Raw genomic sequence first — 21,866 nt, 5'->3', positions numbered from 1 at the left:
GACAGTCCTCTGAGCCAAGGAAGTGCCATCTTGGGGAATTCTCTTGTGCCCCCTTGGAAAAGCTCATCCCAGCTGAGCTTGTTGATTTATACCCTCTTTCCCCCTCCCCAGTATCCAACTGCTCCCTACCAACTGGCCGCTCTGCAGCCTGCCTGGGGAAGAGTGAGTGTGTGTGTGTGTGAGTGTGTGTGTGTGTGTGTGTGTGTGTGTGTGTGTGTGTGTGTGTGTGTGTGTGCATGCATGCCAGGGAAGACTAGGGGAGGGGCCACAGCCTCCATCTGTGCTGTTTTGGAACAGCCCCCTTCCTGCTGGGTGTGGCCCTTTAGGTGTGACCCACTGGCAGTAGCGTGCCCACACCCTTTAAAGTAACCCTCACCCGTACTCTCTGTGGAAGTCAAATAAACTCATCAGTTTATTCGTAAACTTTGATGGACTCATTCCTCTGTTTGTCATTAGGACCTTAGGGGAAGAGATAGACATTGCTTACGTCTCCTCCTGGGAAGGAATTTATAGCAACATAGGGCCGCTAGTAGATGAACCCTCAAGTCAAGATGAGGCAGGGGCAGCACAAGGTGAGTGTTACTGTGGTAGGCTGCAGCTCCAGGAAGTTGGGGTGATCCTCTTTACCTGTTACGTCCTCTAAAGCCAGCCTTTCTCAACTCTTCTCATGTTACTGAGTGATACTACATTAGAGAGAGGAGATAGCACAAGAAACGTTTATGCTCAGAAAACTCTATGCTCGGGTTGAATTGGGATAAGAGACGTTGACTAAAAAAGAATCTTAGTAATTAGCCTGACTCAGTGGAGTGAGAAAATAAGAGAGAGGCAGCTAAGGATTCTAGTAACTCTAAAGTGGGACATCTTAAGATTATCCTGGAAACCAGTTAGTGAGTAGTCAGTTCAGCAGCTTCCTAGGCCGTGAGTGGGTACCCAAACATGTGCATTGATTGTTACTACTGTGATGATGCAGTGTCATCCTTTATTGGCACCTTTCTCACTGACCTAGTAGTTCTGGATCTTTATGAGTAATGTGGATGGGTGTGATTCTGGAGTCAGATCTTCGGGACAAGGAGTCTGGCTGAGACTTGAGAAGTCTCAAAATCTCAGTACTTAGAAAAAGTCCTTTAAGAAGAGTCTCAAATCTGAGATTATGCTGGGTGCAATTGGAGTGACATAATCTTGACAAGATACTACCCAGCTGTTAAGGTGCTGCACAGAAGTAGGAGGTCTTCGCTGGCTTGGAGTCAGTTTCTAGGAGATGAAAGGTAGTAAGTGTTCATCCTGATCTGGGAAAAACTAAGGGCTAGTACTCACTTTCTGTGTGAGTTCCCATGTCTTCAGCCTGTGGTCAGAGGTTTGGATTTATGACCAGTTCCCATGGTTTTCTTCTAGAGGCAGAGCCTGGCGTGTAACCACACTGTTTCCACACACATCTGACTACACAAGGTCCTAGAAATAGTGCAAATACCAGAGGGTGTGGTAGCAGTGACGTGAGGGGGACTTTGGTAGACTTCTGTAGTCAGAGTAGAGTGGAGATGTAGCAGTCAGAGTCCCCAGGGGTAAAACCTTCATTGTGCTACAGCTTGCACTGTTGACTTATTAGGAGGTTCAAAGACGTTGACTTATGTTGGGGTTAAAAGAGGGGGTTTTAGGTGGGACTAGAAGCATGGACAAGTAGTGGTGTGTGTGTGTGTGTGTGTGTGTGTGTGTACGCGCGCACACATTCTTTGTAAACTCCAGACTAAACATGGATTACATCATTGCTTGTACGAGAGAAAGAAGCAGGCTCTGTTTAATGAGAAGTCTGCCAGAACATCACCATCTGCCTACCATTACACACTTGTGTGTACTCTCATGGGGCGTGGACATACATAGTCTCATGGAGAGTAAGTAAACATGGAACCTGAGAAGAGACATTTCAAGCTATAGTTCAAGAAAGAGAACAACCCTTTCACAGAGGACACCTAAGACCATTGGAAAATACAGATACTTATCTTCCAACTCATATAGCAAAATACAGGCATGCAACAGCAATGAGAATAATCTTATGATTGACTAATTAAAGCTAGATAGTCTCTGGATCCCATAGGATTAGTAAGATGCAAGGATATAGTAGTTAATATGCAAAATGTTTAGAAGGTCGTTTGAAGTTACGCATTTACTTACTATCTTACCCAGAGAACCAAAACCTTGATAGTTTCTGAAGTAACTAAACACTAAATTTTTAAACAAGTATCCACTTAGCTACGTGTGCTGGATATTACCATATTCCAAATTTTAAATATGGACCAGTTGGTCTATTGGAAGAACCACAGTAGATAGACTATACTAAATGAGTGTGTGTGTATAATGAATGAACATGTTAGACTCATTGAAGAAGTGATGGAAGGTGCTAAGTCAAATAATATAAGCAGGGGTTTGAGTATATTTTCCAAATATCAGACTGTACAAATTATTCCAGTTGCCAAGTACTTTAATTGCAGGGATATGAGTTTGCAGTTGTTGAGGAACTCTTGGGGGAAAAAACCACATTGTAGATAAGTGGTACTGATTCCTACAATCTAGTTGAAAAATTGTAAATAAAATGAAATGCTCCAGTAAACATGGTGCCAGTCTATAATTGAGATCATCAGTATGACTTTATAGTAATGCCACACTTTAATCCCTTTGTGACTGTTTTTCCCTGCATTCCTTGGGTTTTAACTCTCGAAGCAACATTGCTGTATTCTCTTGTCTTAAAATCCTGCACATGGACAGACACTGTGTTATGTCATTGGTAGGGGAATACCAAGTCTATTCATCAGCTAATTTTACTAAGTGGATAATCATTTATATTCATTTTTTATTCATGGGTATCCACTTATTCTAACTCTTCACATGTAAGGTGTTTAATAATTTTTCAAGTTAAAATATTACATTATTTTCTCTCTTTCCTTTCTCCCAGCCCTTCCCATGGTACCCCCTTGCTCTCTCAGATTCATGGCATCTTTTTCTTTAACTTTGCTACAGATATGTGAACATATTCCTAAATGTATAAATACAGCCTATTCGGTCTGCACAGTGTTACTTGTATGTGTGTGATTTCGGGGTATTGGGTAACCCTCCCTGTTTTCACCATTCCTTAGTTCTCTATCGTCCTTGTGAGATCTCCGTGCCACCCCCACTCTCATGTTAGTATGTCTGTTGATGCTATCTCTTCTTTAGTTTTTTGAGACAGCCTTGTAGCTTGGCTGTCCTGGACTTACTTTGTAGACCAGGCTAGCCTTGAACTCACAGACATCCGCCTGCCTCTGCCTTCCTGAGTGCTGGGATTACGGGTGTGCACCACTTCGCCAGGCTGATACTATCCTCTGAAAGGAGATTTAAAATATGTATGTGTGTGAGTATTTTCCTTGTACTTATGTACATACACCACATACATACCTGTAGATACCAGACTGTGTTGGGATCCCGTGCAACGGGAGTTACAGATGGTTGTAAGTAATGTGGATTCTGAGATCTGAGCCTAGGTCCTGTGCAGTCGCAACGAGTACTCTTACTGAGCCATTTCTCCAGCCCATGCCACTAGTTAATTTGTACATCTGCGTTGTTTTTGTTTTGTTTCTCTAAATTTATAAACATGTTGAGGGTAATTTATAATATTGAACACTTGTATATATTCTACACATGTGGCCGTTCAAATCTCTTACCTATTTTTGTTGTTGTTGTTGTTGTTCTGGACTGGCTAGTTTTCATTTTCAAAGTAGTTGAAAAGGGCATGTTGGCCCATGTTTTAATCTCAGCATTTGAGAGGCAGAGGCAGGCCGATTTCTGTAAGTTCAAGTCCAGCCTAGTCTACATAGTGAGGTCCAGAACAGCCAGGCCTATGTACAAAACAAAACAAAGTAGTTGATCTAAGTGGTTTCTCCTGATGTGTTATTTCTCTTTTACCCATGAATTAGATAATCTGATGAATAGTCTTAATGGTATTAGGCACATTTGGAAGGAAATCTTCCACATAAGAGTTGTTTTATAGTTTTGTTTTATCTTCACATATATTTTATGAACGTAGAGAGAGGTCACAACACTTTTGACACAAGTATCCTCCATTGTCCCAGCCAGTGGTTTTCATTTTAAAAGGAAATAAACTGTTCTGCATTCCATCCTCCACATCTCCCCCCTCTTCCTTCGTGTGTGTGAAAGGTAAGGATATATATATATATCCGTTCAAATCTTTAATAAGTTCGTGCAGGTTGGTAAAGCATCATAACATATAGCCATGGCACCATTGGACTCCATATATGGTGGTAATTTTAACTCACAGCATAGAGGTCCAGTGCACTGTATTCTGTATGTTTCTCTCATGTTAATGTGTTTTCACAGTCAGTATTAGGTTAGAATGCCCCTCTCATAAGGTGTTTTAGTAAATATTAAAAAATAGCTAATATTTATAATTAAGTCCTATAATTATTATGCCAGTATTATCTAACATATTATAATTAGTAAAAGACATAGACACCTGCTGTATTTTAGAATGAGCCTTACTTTTACCTGTGGCTGGGCAGCTAATAACTCCTGCTGTAGTTCCCATTGCCTGTCAGCCCTCACACCCCAGGCCGTTTGCTTTAATCATTTCTCTCTGCGCTATCTCCCATCCATGATCCCCCAATACGTGTTTATGCTGTTCATCTGGGCCATGTGAAACTTCAGAGTTCCTCCTCTTTGCTCACATGGTTCCTCCCATCCCATGGCGATTCTGTCGTGTGTCTCCCCCAATCCCGCTGTCCCCTGTCCCCCCGCCCAACCCCCACCCTGTACTTCCTTCTCCTTCCCAAGATCCTTCAGTCCCCAAGGCCCGGGAACCTTAGCTCTGCTCCTCACCCCTGGCCTGCCTGGATGCAGGCCTTTTTCTTAGCCAATCAGGAATAATTTCTTATGCAAGATTACAGATATAATTTTTGGGGTATGTGAATGTCTGTTTGTAGAAGACAGCAAGCAGATCTCAGGGAGCAAAATAATGCCAGAGTACATAGCACCAGACCAGCCCCCAACAATAAGAGTACTCATGTCAAAAAACATGACTATCTGTCTACATGTATGTGTTCTACATGTATGGTTTTTTTTCTACTTTGTCTGGTTTTTTTTCCTTTATTAATTTATTCTTGTTACATCTCAATGGTTATCCCATCCCTTGTATCCTCCCATTCTTCCCTCCCTCCCATTTCCCCCTTATTCCCCTCCCCTATGACTGTTCCTGAGGGGGATTACCTCCCCCTGTATATGCTCATAGGGTACCAAGTCTCTTCTTGGTAACCTGCTGTCCTTCCTCTGAGTGCCACCAGGTCTCCCCCTCCAGGGGACATGGTCAAAGGTGAGGCACCAGAGTATGTGAGAAAGTAATATCCCACTCTCCACTCTACTGTGGAGAATGTTCTGTCCATTGGCTAGATCTGGGTAGGGGTTTAAGGTTTACCGCCTGTATTGTCCTTGGCTGGTGCCTTAGTTTGAGCGGGACCCCTGAGCCCAAATCTGCCTATCATAATGTTCCACTTGTAGGTTTCTAGGACCCTCTGGATCCTTCTACTTTGCCATTCTCCCATGCTTCTCTCATCTAGAGTCCATGTATGTGCTCCAATTATTATAAGATTTTTTTAAAATTTTCTTTACCAGAACCCTTTCTGCTTCATGATTTGCTGAAACAACTTTGATATTGCTCATTATATTTATAATATGCTCATTTTCAATATCATTAAAATTTGCTGTTTAAATTGAATTATATTCCATTTTTATAAGAAATTTTTGCCTAAATTATTAAGACTAATGATTAGCTAATAATTTTTTTTATTTCACTTACTGAAGACTGATATGTTTGCTGCCATTTTAGATGCATTCAGCTTTTAAAAATGTATTGAGGTATATGTAACAATATTCTGTATATAATATCTATATATTCTATATTTTGATATGTGTCATCAGTGCCAGTCTAGATAAATAACATATTATCACACTAAACTTTTTCCTAGTAGCTTTTTAGAATCCTTCATGCACTTCCCTACTAGCTCACTGTCTGTAAGCCAAAAAGTAAGTTTGGCAAGTGATACAATTATATGGATCAATGAAATATCACACGATACAATTAACTGCTTATTTCAAGTTGAAAGTTCACTGTAATTCAGAAAACACTTTAATATCTTTCTAACATCAATATCATGTCTGTTTTCTTCTCCATAATGGTTACTACTATTTTATTTTCTAGGTTATAATCTTCAGACATTCTGATACTATCTTGGGGGGGGGGGGAGATTTCTACTTACCTATAAAAAGTAATGGCTCATTGATTATGCCTGACTAGATCTAGTTAAACTGTTTTCCACAGCGGCTTTGCCAGTTTACTCAGTCCTCAGTCATTTGATGGTTCAGTAACTTAATGTCATTATTGTTCACCTGTAAAACACTGAGTTTCAGATACCTGATGAGAAATGAAAAATATCTCAGTTTCATAGATGAGTTGGTGGCGTATATGAGCCCACTCATCTATATATACTGGAGTCTTGTTCCAGTGTCTCTAAGACAAATACACAAAAAGGAGAGTTTGAAAACTATCATAAGTTTATTCTGCCACAACACTGGGACATAGAATTTCAACCTCAGGCATCCTCTGGACCTATTTAAACTCTGAAAGACCGAGGTGATAATGTCTTCCCTGAGAGCCAAGCGATGAAGTCTCAGCAGTCCTCGAATTGGAGCAGCAGCACTGGCTTCTTCGTCGGGGCCGTGCCATAGGAGGTTCTTTCTGCTATAGGTTTCTAACCGTGTCTTGTCGAAATGCAATGACCTTATTGTTGGGGGTTGGTCCGGTGCCAAGTATTGTAATGCTAATTACTGTCCCCCAAGATCTGGTTGCCCAGATGAGCTCATTCTCACACACTCCTCTCCTTGTTCTATAAGCCTTGCTCTACCTAATTTAAAGTTGGTTGGTTAATAAAAAATGCCAAAGCTTGGGATTTGGATGAAGAGAGGGAGGCAGTGTTTTAGGTTCCCATGCCTGGGGTCAGGGAAAGTCAAGGCAGGGAGAGAGAGAGAGCGGGAAGGACAGAAGACAGACAAGGACAACATGCCCTGATTGAGCAGAGCCAGATCAAAAAGGATGACTTATTGGCAAGTAAAATGGGCTGTGTAGCTGATAGAGAGCCGAATAGCTCGGAGGGTTGAAATCTGCCCAGCTCCAGTGTGTTAAGCTTGTGAAATAAATCATAGACTCTGTGTCAATTATTTTGGAAGCTAGCAGGGTTAAAGAAAACTGTTTCTCTTACCTCTTACCCACACTGCTCACATTGCAAAGAACCTATTCCCCAACCGGAGTCACATGGTATCTAGGCATAAAGGGTTAATAAAGCCTTTGTGGAGACACAAGTCGAGAGCCACCTATACTTTTGTTCATGATAAGGAAAATGTAGGTCAGCATGACAGTAAATGGCTTAGTTGTCTTCTGAAGGGAGCACCTCTGCTCCTGCATACACAGCATATGTATACTAGAGGTGAGTGACAGTGCTCAGGTTAGGAGCTACCTGCTATAGACACTTTGTTTGTCACTTAGGTTATGTACAAAAGTAGAAGTAAGGCTTTGCACAGTGCCACAGAATATACATGAAGCTATAACTAAAGTGTTAGACATTATGTTCACGTGAAATTCTTCAAACTCTATAATTTACTCTCCTGAACTTTTTATGTTCTGATTACCCTCATTTCATATAATCAAAACTAACCTGACATTAGTAGAAACTTGTTAGATTGTATTATCATTTGAAATAAAGATATATTTTATGGCCATATATTAGAATTATAGAAAAAAATATTGCCAGGTACCCTACACACATATCACCATCCAATTCTTTCTTATAGAGAGACATTGTATTATTGGATTTTTTTTAACCAATTAATGAACCAATATCAATGCATCATTATCAGGTAAGGGGCATTGTTTGCATAATAACACACTTTTTGTCAAATGGTTCATTGTGAGTAAACTTATCCTAATATGTGTCCATGCACACAGTGTGACACACACTATTTTCAGTCTCCAGGTCCCTCATACTTTAGGAAATAGAACCCTTCTCAAGCTTGATTTATTCAATGGTTTGAATTATAGAATATGTAGATTCTTTTCAGCTATTATGCTTTATTGATAAAACAATATATTCCTCACAATACCTCACACTCCAATAAAAGGATAAATAGTGGGTGAAGCCGGAACTCTGGCTGTGTAAGAATTAGGACTATATCATGAACAAATGATCTACTATGTCCAAAACACAACTGTACAGAATATCAGAATACAGAATGTTAAATTCGTGTGATAGGTTTATAAAGAAAGATGTCCCATGATTTTGACTGGGCCATGCCTGGCTTTGGGCTTTTCTGTCCATTTACAATTCACCTAGCACAAATTCCTCTGATGTAACACATTTGCAGCATCCTAAGTGGCTGTCACATGAAAGTGTCTTGGTAAAACATTCTGGTAAAGAAGATATTTAACTCTGGGATCTCACTGTTCTTAGTCCTAAGTGAAAGCGTGTGGCCCGTGGCTAAAGGAGGTACCCCCAACATATTTTGAAGTTTGCCTTTATCTTGAATACATGGGGCCTCTGATGGGAAGTCTCAGGGACAAAAGTCTTCAAGAATTCTCCATGGAGTAGAGGAGGCTTGTTTAAAAGAAATATTTTAAAAAGAAAAAGAAAACCCCGTTATTAGAGTGATGATCCCGCTCACCAACAACATTGCAAACATACGAGTTATGCATACAGCTGCTGAACACTTGGATCCGTGTCCCCCATGCTTTTACAGCTGGGCAGACATTTCTGTTTTATGATGTTCTCCCAGCTACTGCAGACTCCTGTTCCCATGAGCTCCTTTGTTGCCTCGGTGCCGACTGAAAGAAGGCATCCATCTGCACAATGATGGAAATGTGTTGACCACTACGTTTGTTCCTCTTCAATATAAAAAAAAGACTGATTTTAGTGTCAAATGAGACTAATTGAGTTAATTCTTTTTTAAATTATTTATTTTCAGAATTCAGTATCCATCTACCTTGGGGAAGTTTGTACTGGGATCAGTATTTTATTTCCTATTTTGACATGTTTTCTTGTGCGTTCACAGAACTCTTCTTCAGGTGTGTCTTTCTGTGCACCCCTTTTCTTCTTTCAAAGCAGAGAAGGGGATTCTGTTTTTTATTCATGTTCTTTTTTCTTTCTTTCTTTCTTTTTTTTTTTTTTTTACAAATGATACTCTCTGCCACCATGCTGTGGTGTCTTGCCTTTAGTTGCTCAGGGGTGCAATATTTTCAATGTTAGCTCTGCAGAAGAAGTATTTAATGAAGGGCTGATATATTATGTTTTGAAATTTTGAAAGTTTGTTGGGATTCTGTGAAAGAAATGATGCCAATTGCTGTCCGGACCCACCAGACAATCAACTGGGACCCTCGGACCCCTAGGGAGAGAATGGGGGACAAGAGACGCGACGAACGGACAGCAAGTCAAGGAGTCTGATCAAGCTGACCAAATTTTATACGGGCAATTATATACCATTGAAGCAGGAGGAAGAGTGGGGTGATCTTGGTGGGCAGTTTTCGTAAGATATCAGGAAGTGAGGAAGTTTGGCAGGGCGAGGCCCCTGTGGTTCCAGGGCTGGGTGGTATTGTTAGGCATCTGGAACCACAAGGTGTTATCTATAGACTTTGTTTCGCTCGTTCTCTGAAGACCTCTGTAGTTTCGGGAATCCTGAGAACAGCTGGAGAGGACCTTGAGGGAGGGGAAGAGGTTGCAAGGCAGCCTTCTGGAATGTACCCTGAGGCAAGGAGGGAAAGAGGTCACAAGGCAGCCTGCCCCAGGTCCACTTATGTATTATGCCAAAGTCCAAGATGCTCGCCGGCTACGGTCTTGGCTCCCCACAAATTACTACAGTAACTAGAGTCCCTTATGTGCTGCTTGGGTGACAGGCATGGCCTGAGCTAACTACTGCTGATTTGGGAGTAGGAATGAGAGAACTTTTAGCTGGTAGTTTTCTTTTAAAACACCTTTAGCATGTATAATGATTTTTATTTAAAATCTTGATTACCAATCTCTTACGTTGTGCCATCTTTGCCCTGTTTGTCACATATAATTTCTATTTTTCCCATGAATTTTCTCACCGTTGTGGGGGTTCAGGCAACACACTAATGGTGATGTTGGCCAATAAAGGTTGTTTCTTTTTTTTTTCCTCCTTTATTAATTTATTCTTGTTACATCTCAATGGTTATCCCATCCCTTGTATCCTCCCATTCTTCCCTCCCTCCCAATTTCCCCTTATTCCCCTCCCCTATGACTGTTCCTGAGGGGGATTACCTCCCCCTCTATATGATCATAGGGTATCAAGTCTCTTCTTGGTAACCTGCTGTCCTTCCTCTGAGTGCCACCAGGTCTCCCCCTCAAGGGGACATGGTCAAAGGTGAGGCACCAGAGTATGTGAGAAAGTAATATCCCACTCTCCACTCTACTGTGGAGAGTGTTCTGTCCCTTGGCTAGATCTGGGTAGGGGCTTAAGGTTTACCGCCTGTATTGTCCTTGGCTGGTGCCTTAGTTTGAGCGGGATCCCTGTGCCCAAATCTGCCTATCATAATGTTCTACTTGTAGGCTTCTAGGACCCTCTGGGTCCTTCTACTTTGCCTTTCTCCCATGATTCTCTCATCTAGAGTCCCACTAGAATGTCCTCTCCTCTGTCGCAGTTTCCTGGTAAGTGAAGGCTTTCATGGGACATGCCCGTTGGGCTAATATGCAGATATAAGTGAGTATATACCATTTGAGTCTTTCTGCTTCTGGGTTAACTCACTCATTATGATCATTTCTAGCTCAATCCATTTATCCACAAATTTCAGGAATTCCTTGTTTTTAATAGCTGAATAGTATTCCATAGTGTATATGTACCACAGTTTCTTTATCCATTCTTCTATTGAGGGACACTTAGGCTGTTTCCATGTTCTGGCTATTATGAATAAGGCTGCTATGAACATGGTTGAGCAAATTTTCTTGCTGTGTGCTGGAGCATCTTCTGGGTATTTTCCAAGGAGTGGAATAGCTGGGTCTTGAGGAAGCCCTATTCCCATTTTTCTGAGATAGCACCAGATAGATTTCCAAAGTGGTTGTACTAGTTTGCATTCCCACCAGCAATGAAGGAGTGTTCCTCTCTCCCCACATCCTCGCCAGCATGTGGTGTCGCTTGAATTTTTGATCTTAGCCATCCTGATGGGTGTAAGATGGAATCTCAGCATTGTTTTGATTTGCATTTCCCTGATGATTAAGGAGGTTGAGCATTTCTTTAAGTGTTTCTCAGCCATTTGATATTCCTGTGTTGAGAATTCTCTGTTTAGTTCCATGCCCCATTTCTCGATTGGGTTATTTGGTTTGGTGGTATTTAATTTCTTGAGTTCTTTATATATTTTGGATATTAGACCTTTATCAGATGTGGGGTTGGTGAAGATCTTTTCCCAGTCTGTAGGCTGTCGCTTTGTTCTCTTTACCGTGTCACCTGCCTTACAGAAGCTTCTCAGCCTCATGAGGTCCCATTTATTAATTGTTGACATTAATGCCTGGGCTGTTGGTGTTCTGTTCAGGAAGTTGTCTCCTGTGCCAATATGTTCCAGGCTCTTTCCCATTTTTTCTTCTAAGTGATTTAGTGTCTCTGGTTTTATGTTGAGGTCTTTAATCCACTTGGATTTGAGTTTTGTACAAGGTGACAACTATGGGTCCAGTTGCATTTTTTTACACATAGACATCCAGTTAGACCAGCACCATTTGTTGAAGATGTTATCCCTTTTCCATCGAATGGATTTGGCTTCTTTGTCAAAAATCAGTTGAGCAAATGTGTGTGGATTCATCTCTGGGTCTTCATTTCGATTCCATTGATCCATCAGCCTATTGCTGTGCCAGTACCATGCTGTTTTAATTACTGTTGCTCCATAGTACAGCTTGAGATCAGATGTGGAGATTCCTCTGGAGGATCTTGTATTGTATAGGATTATTTTTGCTATTCTGGGCTTTTTCTTTCTCCATATGAAGTTGAGAATTGATCTTTCTATGTCTTCAAAATATTTTGTAGGTATTTTGATAGGGATTGCATTGAATCTGTAAATTGCTTTTGGTAAGAAATGCCATTTTTACTATGTTAATTCTCCCAATCGATGAACAAGGTAGATCCCTCCATCTTCTGATGTCATCTTCAATCTCTTTCTTCAGAGATTTAAATTTTTTTCAAATAAGTCCTTCACTTGCTTGGTTAGAGCTACTCCTAGATATTTTATATTGCTTGTGGCTATCATGAAGGGGTAGTTTTCCTAAGTTCTTCCTCTGCATGTTTGTTATTTGTGTATAGGAAAGCCACTGACTTTTTTGTGTTAATTTTGTATCCAGCCAATTTGCTGAAGGTTTTTATCAGCTGTAGGAGTTCTCTGGTGGAATTTTGGGGGTCACCTATATACACTATCATATCATCTGCAAATAGGGATCATTTGACTTCTTCTTTTCCCATTTGGATCCCCTTGATCTCCTTTTGATGTCTTATTGGTCTGGCTAGAACTTCAAGAACTATATTGAAGAGATATGGAGAAAGTGTGCAGCCTTGTCTGGTCCCCAATTTTAGAGGGATTTCCTTGAGTATCTCTCCATTTAATTTGATGTTGTCTATTGGCTTGCTGTATATAGCCTTTGTTATGTTTAGGTATGTGCCTTGCATTCCCGATCTCTCCAGAACTTTGAACATTAATGGGTGTCGGATTTTGTCAAATTCCCCTCACATGTTGATTGGATGCATATATGTATGTTCATTCTGATTACCACAACAGAATAATAACATCATGAAACTTGGGGCTTAAAGTATTTAACATATCAGAATATTATGTAACTTTTTTCTGTAGATTTTACTTGTATATGATTATAATTAAAAGATGGTAAGTGAACACTTAGAACATAAGGAAAACATATTTCCTTCAGAATAATGCACATTTATATATATAGGAGCAAGATGGCTAGTTTCCTGGGCATGTACCTGTTAATGTCACTGAGTGTGGCCAATAATAAAACCTCCAAAAATACTAACAGACAGTCTCTTTACTCCTCAGTTATGAGAGCATAAATATTTCACATTTACTTAAACAAATACTTGACTTGACATATTAAAGTGGCATTTCAACTATTCTAAGTACATTTGTCTCCAAGCACACACTTTAAAAATGTTCATGTGGCACCATGAAAGCCTTTAAACCCATTGCAGTAAGGCTCATAGAGAGGAGGAGACCCTGGGCTTCTTGTCTGTCAGCTTCAGTGATAGCCATGGTCTCAAGGGAATAAAGAAGAGAACATTTGAGCAGGGAAGATGTCCTCTGGCTTCTTCATGTGGGTGAACTGGAGGATACACCAGCACACACACACACAAGTAGATACACTGGAAATGCATTCACGATGCATATACAGACACTATGACATACATATGTTTACAGCATGAATGCCTAGTCATGAGCTGGACAAGGATGACACCAACAGAAAAGTAGACATGGGAATGCCCATGAGGACTGGACTGTAGACAACCGCAAGCAACCAAGGAATGCTGAAAACACGAGAAACGGTCTTCCCCAGGGATGAGCACACTGATTGCTTATTCAGTACCAAATGGTCAGATCTGAAAATATACATTTGAGTAACATCGCACAGAATGAGCGTGATATATTTAGGCATATGTTTGTATATGCATGTAATAACAATTAGAAAAAGAGGAGGCCATGAATTTGAAAGGCAGAAAGGGGACTTTATGGGATTGTTGGAAAGGAGAGAAAGGAAGGGAGAAATGTTGTAAGTGTATTTTCATCATCTCAAAAACTAAATCTAAATATAGAAAAAAAACATGAAAATTTAAAAATACATTGACACTCAATTCAACCTAGTCCAAAAATAAAAAAAATAATCAGATGGTAGTGTGTACTAGTCAGATGCCATTATGTTATTGGTGTCTTTTCTTCCTGCCACTTAGCTCCTGAAATAACAACACTTGAGACTCATTAAATAGTATATAAATACCTAGGACATATAGCGAGGATCTTCTCTGACCAGCTCATAACTTAAGTTAACACATACTAGTCGGCATTTTGCCACGTGGCTCGTTACCTGGTCGTAGGCACCAGGCATCCATCTTCTTCACATCTTGCCCACTGAATCTCCCTCGCCTGTTTCTCTTCTAGAATCCCTTCTGCCTGTCAGGAGCCCCACCTATTTCCTGCCTCAGCCATAACTGACAAGTGTTGCATCCATACAATACATAAGCAGTTTCCTCTACAGTGATGAGTACATGAGAAAAGGAAACCTGCATATACCATGGCTGGGAGCACCATAATGGACAGCATTGTGGAGACAGCAAAACTAAAAACCAAACCAACTCATGACCCTTCTTTAACCCTCATGGTCGTGTAGCATAAAGAAGTCTATATCCTCCTCTAAGGATTCCTTCACAGAGATCATGGTGGTCACAACATCAAGGAAATGTATCAGGATAAATGTCTGTTCTCAAAATAAAGGGAGAATGATAATATGATTCTTCTAGGCATTTGAATTTTATTTGGTTGTCAAGGAAAATGAAATCCTAATATTTGAGGGGAAAATTGATGGACTTGAAATTATTCTATTAACTGAGGCAGGCCAGACACAAACATCACAATGTTCTGTCTTGCCTGCACTCCCATGCTTCTAATAATTAAATATGTATGTTTACATGTGTGGATGTGTGGATGGAGCTGAGAAAAAAAGTATCTTTGAATAGAACCAGAGGGACTTTAAAAGGAGAAAGTTAAAAGAACATGTAAGATATGAGAGCTGAAGGAAGAATGCCAGGTCAGGAGGGTACCACAAGGATCTATGGAGGGGCAGGACATGGGTGGAAATTTCATCACATTTAAGCATATAGGACAATTTGCTGGGTAAATTTATTGCTTTACAAGCTCATTTGAAAATCTTGTTAAGGCAAGGACTGACTAAATCAAGGCCTCTGTTCTACATCCCTCTTTCTCAGATTTCTCTCATCTTGGTTATGGAGCTACACTCCCATAACTAGCACCGTCTCAGGTCTACTCTTTCACATTAGAACTGATATGAAATAACCAGTTTCAGATTAAAAAATAAGAAATCTATCTCTGTCTAATATAGAGAAGGTATTCTCTAATTCCCTATGAATTTCACAGGGTGAGGCATGCAATGTTTTTCAGTTGTTTCAGGAGCTACTTTCTTTTACTAACATTTCAACAATGCCCACAAAAAAAAATTTTTTTAATGAGTGTTCCATGACCTGAAAGTTTTATTCTGTCACAAGCATGGGACACAGAAATTCAGACGCAAGGTTTCTCTGTAACCATTGCTATTCTGATCCTCTGAATCATTTACCTTATCATCTTGAAGAGGCAAGTTTCTTCAGCCTTTGCACTGGAAAAAACTCTGCAGCTGGGCCATGACTTGGGAGGTTCATTGTCTTGTAGAATTCCAACCACATCAGTTACAACTGTAATGACATTATATACACAGATCACATCTGCAAATAAGCCATTTCCAAGCAGGGGTTACAAGATATTAGGGTTTAGAGCCTTGATAGAACCTTTGCTAAGATACCAGCAGGCAAAGGTATTTAAAGCTTTTATCCTACATGCTCTCTTTCTCTACTAAAGGCAAAACTGGGCCAACTCTGGTTTAAACAATATTCACAATAGGAACCATTGCAGGTCTAAAGTCTCACTTTTGCATTTTACAAATGCTACCTCACTCATATACTCAATGATGCATGTTTTTCATTAACTGGTGGCTCTATATTCTGGAACTTTGCCCCTGGTAAATGTTGTCCTGCTAGACAGTCTGTTTTCTTCTTCTTTTTTAAAAACATATTTATTTATTTATGTACATAGTATTGTGTCCACCTGTACAACTACACACCAGAAGAGGGCACCAGATCTCATTATAGATAGTTGTGAGTCACCATGTGGTTGCTTGGAATTGAACTCAGGACCTTTGGGAGAGCAGCCAGTGCTCTTAACCTCTGAGCCATCTCTCCAGCCTCCAACAGACTGTCTTCTAAATCACTCCAAAAGCTATCCTTTCAACATCACCCCCCCGCCTTTTTAAAGTAAAGTGCTACATAAACCCCTAAAAGCAGTTCAGGTAACTCTGAAATTGGGATTAATAGGACATTTTACTCATGACCAATGGAGCCAACAAATCTGGGCAGAGGAGCAGGGTAGAGCGGAGGCTTATGCACCAACCAAGGACCACGCATGGTGATGACCTAGTCTCTCTGCTCAGAGGTAGTAGTAGGCAGCACAGTCTCCTTGTGCATCCCATAATATAGGGAGTAGGAACTACTTCTGACATGGACTCTGGCCCCTACACTTTGATCTCTTTCCCCTGGAGGGGCAGCCTTGCCAGGCCACAGAGTAAAAGGACACAGGCAGTCCAGATGAGGCTTAATAGGCTGAGATGAGACGTTAGTGAAGGAGAACTCCCCTTTCTGAGGATTAGGAGAGGGAAGGAGAGGGTATGAGAGAGGGAGGGGGAGCCAGGAGGTGATGGGGGAGGGGCCTACAATCAGGATGTGAAGTGAAAAAATTAAAAAAAGAAAGTTCCAAGTTGTCCAGCTAATTAACGTTAATAAATGAAAGGAAAAATTAGATTTTACCAATGCAGGCTTACAAGGTATATGAATCTCAGTTAAGTGTAAACTCCATGCCCAGCAGTAGATGTCCATCACAAAATAAAATCAATGGGAACATTCCATTTTTTCTGTTCTTTTCTTTGTTTGTTTGTTGTCCTCTTCTGGATCAATCTATCATGTATTTATCTCTCTCTCTCTGTCTGTGTGTCTGTCTATCACCTATCAACTATCTATTTATTTATTTTATATGTCTGGGTGTTTTGTGATAATAGAGAGAAAGGTTATGTTTTTAGGTTGGTGGGAGGTAGGAAAGATTTGGGAGGAGTTTTGGGAGGAAAAACTATGATAAAAAATATAGTATTTTAAAAGTCTGATTTCAAGTAAAAAGGGAAAGAAAAAGATGTGACATTTTGAAGTGTTTTTGTCTCATAATTCTATTTTTGTATTGTTTATTTTACTGGTTTCCAATATGTGTTTTTATTATTTTTAAAAATCTTTTTTCCTTTTATTGAAACAACTTTTTTCCTCATATTATATATCCTGATTGTGGTCTATAGTGAGAATTTTGGTTTCTTTAAAATCCCACTTATGTTATGGGGATATGTTTTTGTTTTAATACCAGGTTTGAGGGCAAGAGGATGTTTCACAGCAGGTAAGTTTGATTTTCCTCACACACCCTAGCTGCAGATGGTTGCTGCAAGTGTATGGCGTTTGGAATTCTGGGAACTTTTTTGAGGTTATATAAATGCCAGGGCCTGAGAGGTGGGGTTGCTGCTGTTGCTGCTGCTGGCTGGTTGCAGTTTGTTGCGGTTTGTCAAGTGGTCAAAGGCAAACAGATGAGAAGAAATTGAGCATCCTGTCAGTGAAAGTCACACTTGCTTCAGAGAACCCAATACAGTTGGTCAGCAGGAAGGAGACTAACGATAAGCAAGCCCCCTGCCCCCCTCTATTCTTCTCGTCCTCCCTAGTGTCAGAGGGGGCGCTGAATGGATGGAACATGGGCGGAGAAGGGTGGTAGAGGAAGGAATCCAAACAACAGCCAAACGCTGGCTGCATGATTTCCCTTCCTCTTCTCCTCACAGTTCCACTCCATGTCCCCTCTGATGCTGAACAAACATTGCTTTCTATCACTAGGAAACAAACAGGCATCTAAGGGACACGCACTATAACATAACATAATATAAAACAATATAATAATATAATATAAACTATGAGACAAAGACTAACATATCAGAATACGTCAAAACTAGCAAACACAAGGAAAATTGCCCAAGAAAACCCATTTGATTCCATCCTTTGGAATCTCATAAACAACTAAACGGGAGCCATAATATATGTGCAAAGGGTAAATATATAAAGGTAAAGAGATAGGTAATATACATAAGTATTAATAATGTAAGATAAAACATAAGATTAAAAAGAGAGAAAGCAAAAGCCTTGGCAGGACGTTATGGAAAAGGGAACCTCTAAACCTGCCACTGAGATGGGTTTTGGTTGCCCATCAAATGCTGGTTCTCCAGCCCACCCGTAGAAGTAGTTTGTTTTCCCATTCAGAATTCCTGAGAGAAAACTAGATTTTCATTTGCAAGTAGTTATGAATTGACAACTGCTACCGTGTTAGAGGGAAGTTCATGTCACCATACGTGTCCACTCTCCTCTCAGCTTTAAAACTCCATATGCTGCACACCCATGCAGGCCCTGTGCGTGCTGCCTCGGTATCTGTGAGCTCGTATGTTCTTCTAACCTGCTCATTCAGGGGTCCTTGTTTTCTCCGTGTCCTCTATCCCTTCCGGCTCTGACATTCTTTCTGCCTCATTTGCCACGGGATTCTCTTAGCCCTAAGGGGAAGGGATGAATGGAGACATCCATTTAGGACTGAGTGTTCCAAATGCTTTCATTCTCTGAATAATATCTGTGGGTGCCTATATTTTTTCACATCACCTGCAGGAGGAAACTTCTTTGATGATGGATGAGCAAGGCATTGATACATACATACAAACACACATACACACACATACATACATACATACACGTACATACATACATACATACACACACATACATACATACACACATACATACACACATACATACATACATACACACATACATACATACATACACACACATAAACACATACACACATACACACACATACACATATACATACATACACACATACACACATACACACATACATACATACACACATACACACATACACACATACACATACATACACACATACATACATACATACATACATACATACATACATACATACTACTCCAGAGTCCAGCTCCGGATGAGGGTCAGGCCCCAAAGAAGGGTGTATGTAAGAAGAGGGAAGAAAGAATCAAACACGGGACACCATTCGGTTCTTTTGATGAGAGACAGGACAGAGAGGAAGCCTTAGTGGCTTTCTCTGCTCTGACTACTTGAGTCTCCTTTAAGCTTTATTTTTACACAAAATAATTTCCTTAAAAACTTTAATCATTGATTACACAGCTTGAAATCTTTTTCGGTTACATAAATATATAGGACCAAGGGGAACAAAACAAGCAAACAGCAAATTTCCTGAGAACTAATAAGTAACTTTAGGATAAAATCAGATTTTTTTTTAACTTAAAACTTTCTTCTTTGTGAATTGTATCATAAAGCCTTGCAGTCACAAAAGGTATTAAACAAAACAACTCTATTTGATTTTGTTTTAGTTGGTATATAGTTAATAGACCAAAGATCAATCCTTCCACCTGGCACCCTAAACTTGTCTTCTTGACCCTTACTTAATCCTTTCTTTTTTTATTTTCTATTTAAAATAAAGCTATCCTTTAAAAATATTATGTAGCCTTTTTACTTGGAAGCAGCTTGTCCTTTTGTCTTTCCATAACATTAGCAAAGTCCTGGCCTATAAAGTTTACTCAGAAGGGCAGACAGTTCACTGAGCCAACATGCCTGTCTCTATGCCTTTGTCTTGAACCCCTGTATCAATACAATTTCTATCCTTACTATAATCATGTGAAGTAACATTAGAATTTTAAAACTGTTTTCTTTTACTTTTAAACAGGCACCAAAGTCTGTTGATAATGGCATGATCAAAATCTCTTTCTTTCTAAACTAGTTCCTTGTTTCCAAAGCTGAGCATAAAGACCGAGTGATTTTAATTATAGTTTGTCAGCTTTCAAACTTTCCCTAAAACTTTCTTCTTTATTAATTCTTCTAAAATCCTCTAAATCATTTACCAAAATAAATTATTAATAATATAACAATGAATAAGTTGTATAAAAGACTCAATTTTCTGCATAGCTGTATTTTCCCAGGGAGTCACCAATGACTTTATTAGTTTTTATTAGTATCAGATTTTACTAATTTTCAATTCTAGCCTTTGGAGAGAAGCCTCTAACAGGAATTTCTGCAGTAAAGGGTCAATCCAAGGCATCCAGGCACTGGAACTTTGTAAAGCAGGCCTTAAGGACACCTGGTAGTTGGGGCACTGGAACTTTGTCAAGCAGTGCCCCCAGGGTGCATGGCAGAGGCGCTTGGTCATTGGGCACTGGAACTTTGTCAAACAGTGCCCCCCAAATTCCTGGTGTCACCATACATGCATACATGTATATATCATAATGTCATTGGTAATCACTTTATTGATATGTACTTTTATTAGAATACTAGTATGATCTTTTACATTAGGCCTTTAGACTATCTACTCTTCAGGGACAGCAAAGTAGTGTCAGGTATGGTTTCTATCTCGTGGTGTGTGACTTCAAGCTTCGTGACACTATTGCACTAGCATATCTTAAAAGGTAGACACGTGTGAGCGTGTGTGTGTGCCTTATTACATGTTTCTCGTGCTTTATCTTTATATTTGTTTTATTTTATATTCCTGTTTTCTAAAAAGAAAAAGAAATGAGAGAATTGGGGGGTGGACAGGTAGGGAAGATCAGGAAAGAGAGAAGAGAGGAAAAACATGATCACAATGTATTGTATGAAAAAAAATGTATTTTTTAAAAGTTTCCATATCTGGGCAAGGTGGTGCACACCTTTAATCCCAGCACTCAGGGAGGGAGAGGCAGGTGAATCATTGTGAGTTCAAGGCCAGCTTGGTCTACAAAGTGAGTCCAGGACAACCAAGGCTACACAGAGAAACCCTGTCTCAAAAAACAAAACAAATAAAGTTCATTATGATGAACCAATTCTCAAAAATATAATCTGGCTTGTTTTTAATTTTACAATAGAGTTTGATATAATTAACCCTCTGCCTTATTCTTGCAAGCTTATAGCTTGTGTACTATAAAAAGTCTGAAGTCTTGATTAGTGAGCTATGACAATATACAAGGCATCCAGCACAGAAATTATTATACATTTATGCAAATGTATAGTACAGAAGAAAAGAAAGCAATAAAATGTTTGCTTAGAATTAGATATATTTTATGAAATGGTCATAACTTATCAAGAAATGGGTACCCATAAATATGCAAGATTTACTAGATATATTTTATGAAACAGTCATAAATTATCAAGAAATGAGTACTCATAAATATGCAAGATCCACACAATACACTGTTTCAATTGAAAAAATATAGACCACTTTATCATAGTGAAGAATTAGGAACAAGGGAATACACAAAACACTGTTTGGATATCAATAGTCAACGAGAGACATGAGCACAGGTTCTGATGAACTGGATACAACTGAACTCTAGAATTTTTTCACAGAAATAATGGAGGCTTTATGTACTTATCTGCTATCAGGAGTGTCCAGGTGAGTACAATTTGAATTCGGGTCGTGATACATAGATTTAAATTGGTCTTCATTCTACTATGATAAACAGATCCTGGTACAGTTAGTTCTTGTAATATTTCTTTCATTATAATGTGCTTTTCTTCAGAGTGTAAGTATACATGAAATAAAGCCACTATGTAGTCATGTGACCTATCACCAGCATCATAAGCATATGAATATAAATGGAAATATTTGGTGCTTTAAAGGCAAAGTCATGAAATGCTGAAGAGGAATGAATGATGTAGAACTCATTTATCTTCCTCTTTACTACCAATTTCTAATTCAGAGAAGTAAATTATAATAACCAGTGGACAAAAGCCTAAGTTGTAACATTATCTCTGGCTGTTGGGTTGGCGCTAAACCGGCTTTAAAACTTCTTTGTGATTAAGAATGCAAG

General features: G+C 39.6%; 1 protein-coding gene across 1 annotated transcript in view; it reads left to right on the top strand.

The window, feature by feature from the left end:
- The window catches only part of LOC311587173 (uncharacterized protein), a gene marked incomplete at its 3' end in the record, with an annotated part of 37,645 nt that extends 16,193 nt beyond the window's left edge, over positions 1-21,452 (top strand). The window contains exons 6-7 of the mRNA XM_084763670.1: positions 17,309-17,338; positions 21,403-21,452. Coding sequence (XP_084619796.1) covers positions 17,309-17,338; positions 21,403-21,452 — 80 coding nt within the window. The remainder of the gene's footprint in view (positions 1-17,308; positions 17,339-21,402) is intronic.
- Positions 21,453-21,866: the final 414 nt, after the last annotated feature.

The sequence above is a fragment of the Acomys minous genome (assembly GCF_964271855.1).
Source record: "Acomys minous genome assembly, chromosome: 16".
NCBI lineage: Eukaryota > Metazoa > Chordata > Mammalia > Rodentia > Muridae > Acomys > Acomys minous.
The sequence above is the reverse complement of the archived record's forward strand: the minus strand, read 5'-3'. Positions and strand labels throughout refer to the sequence as shown.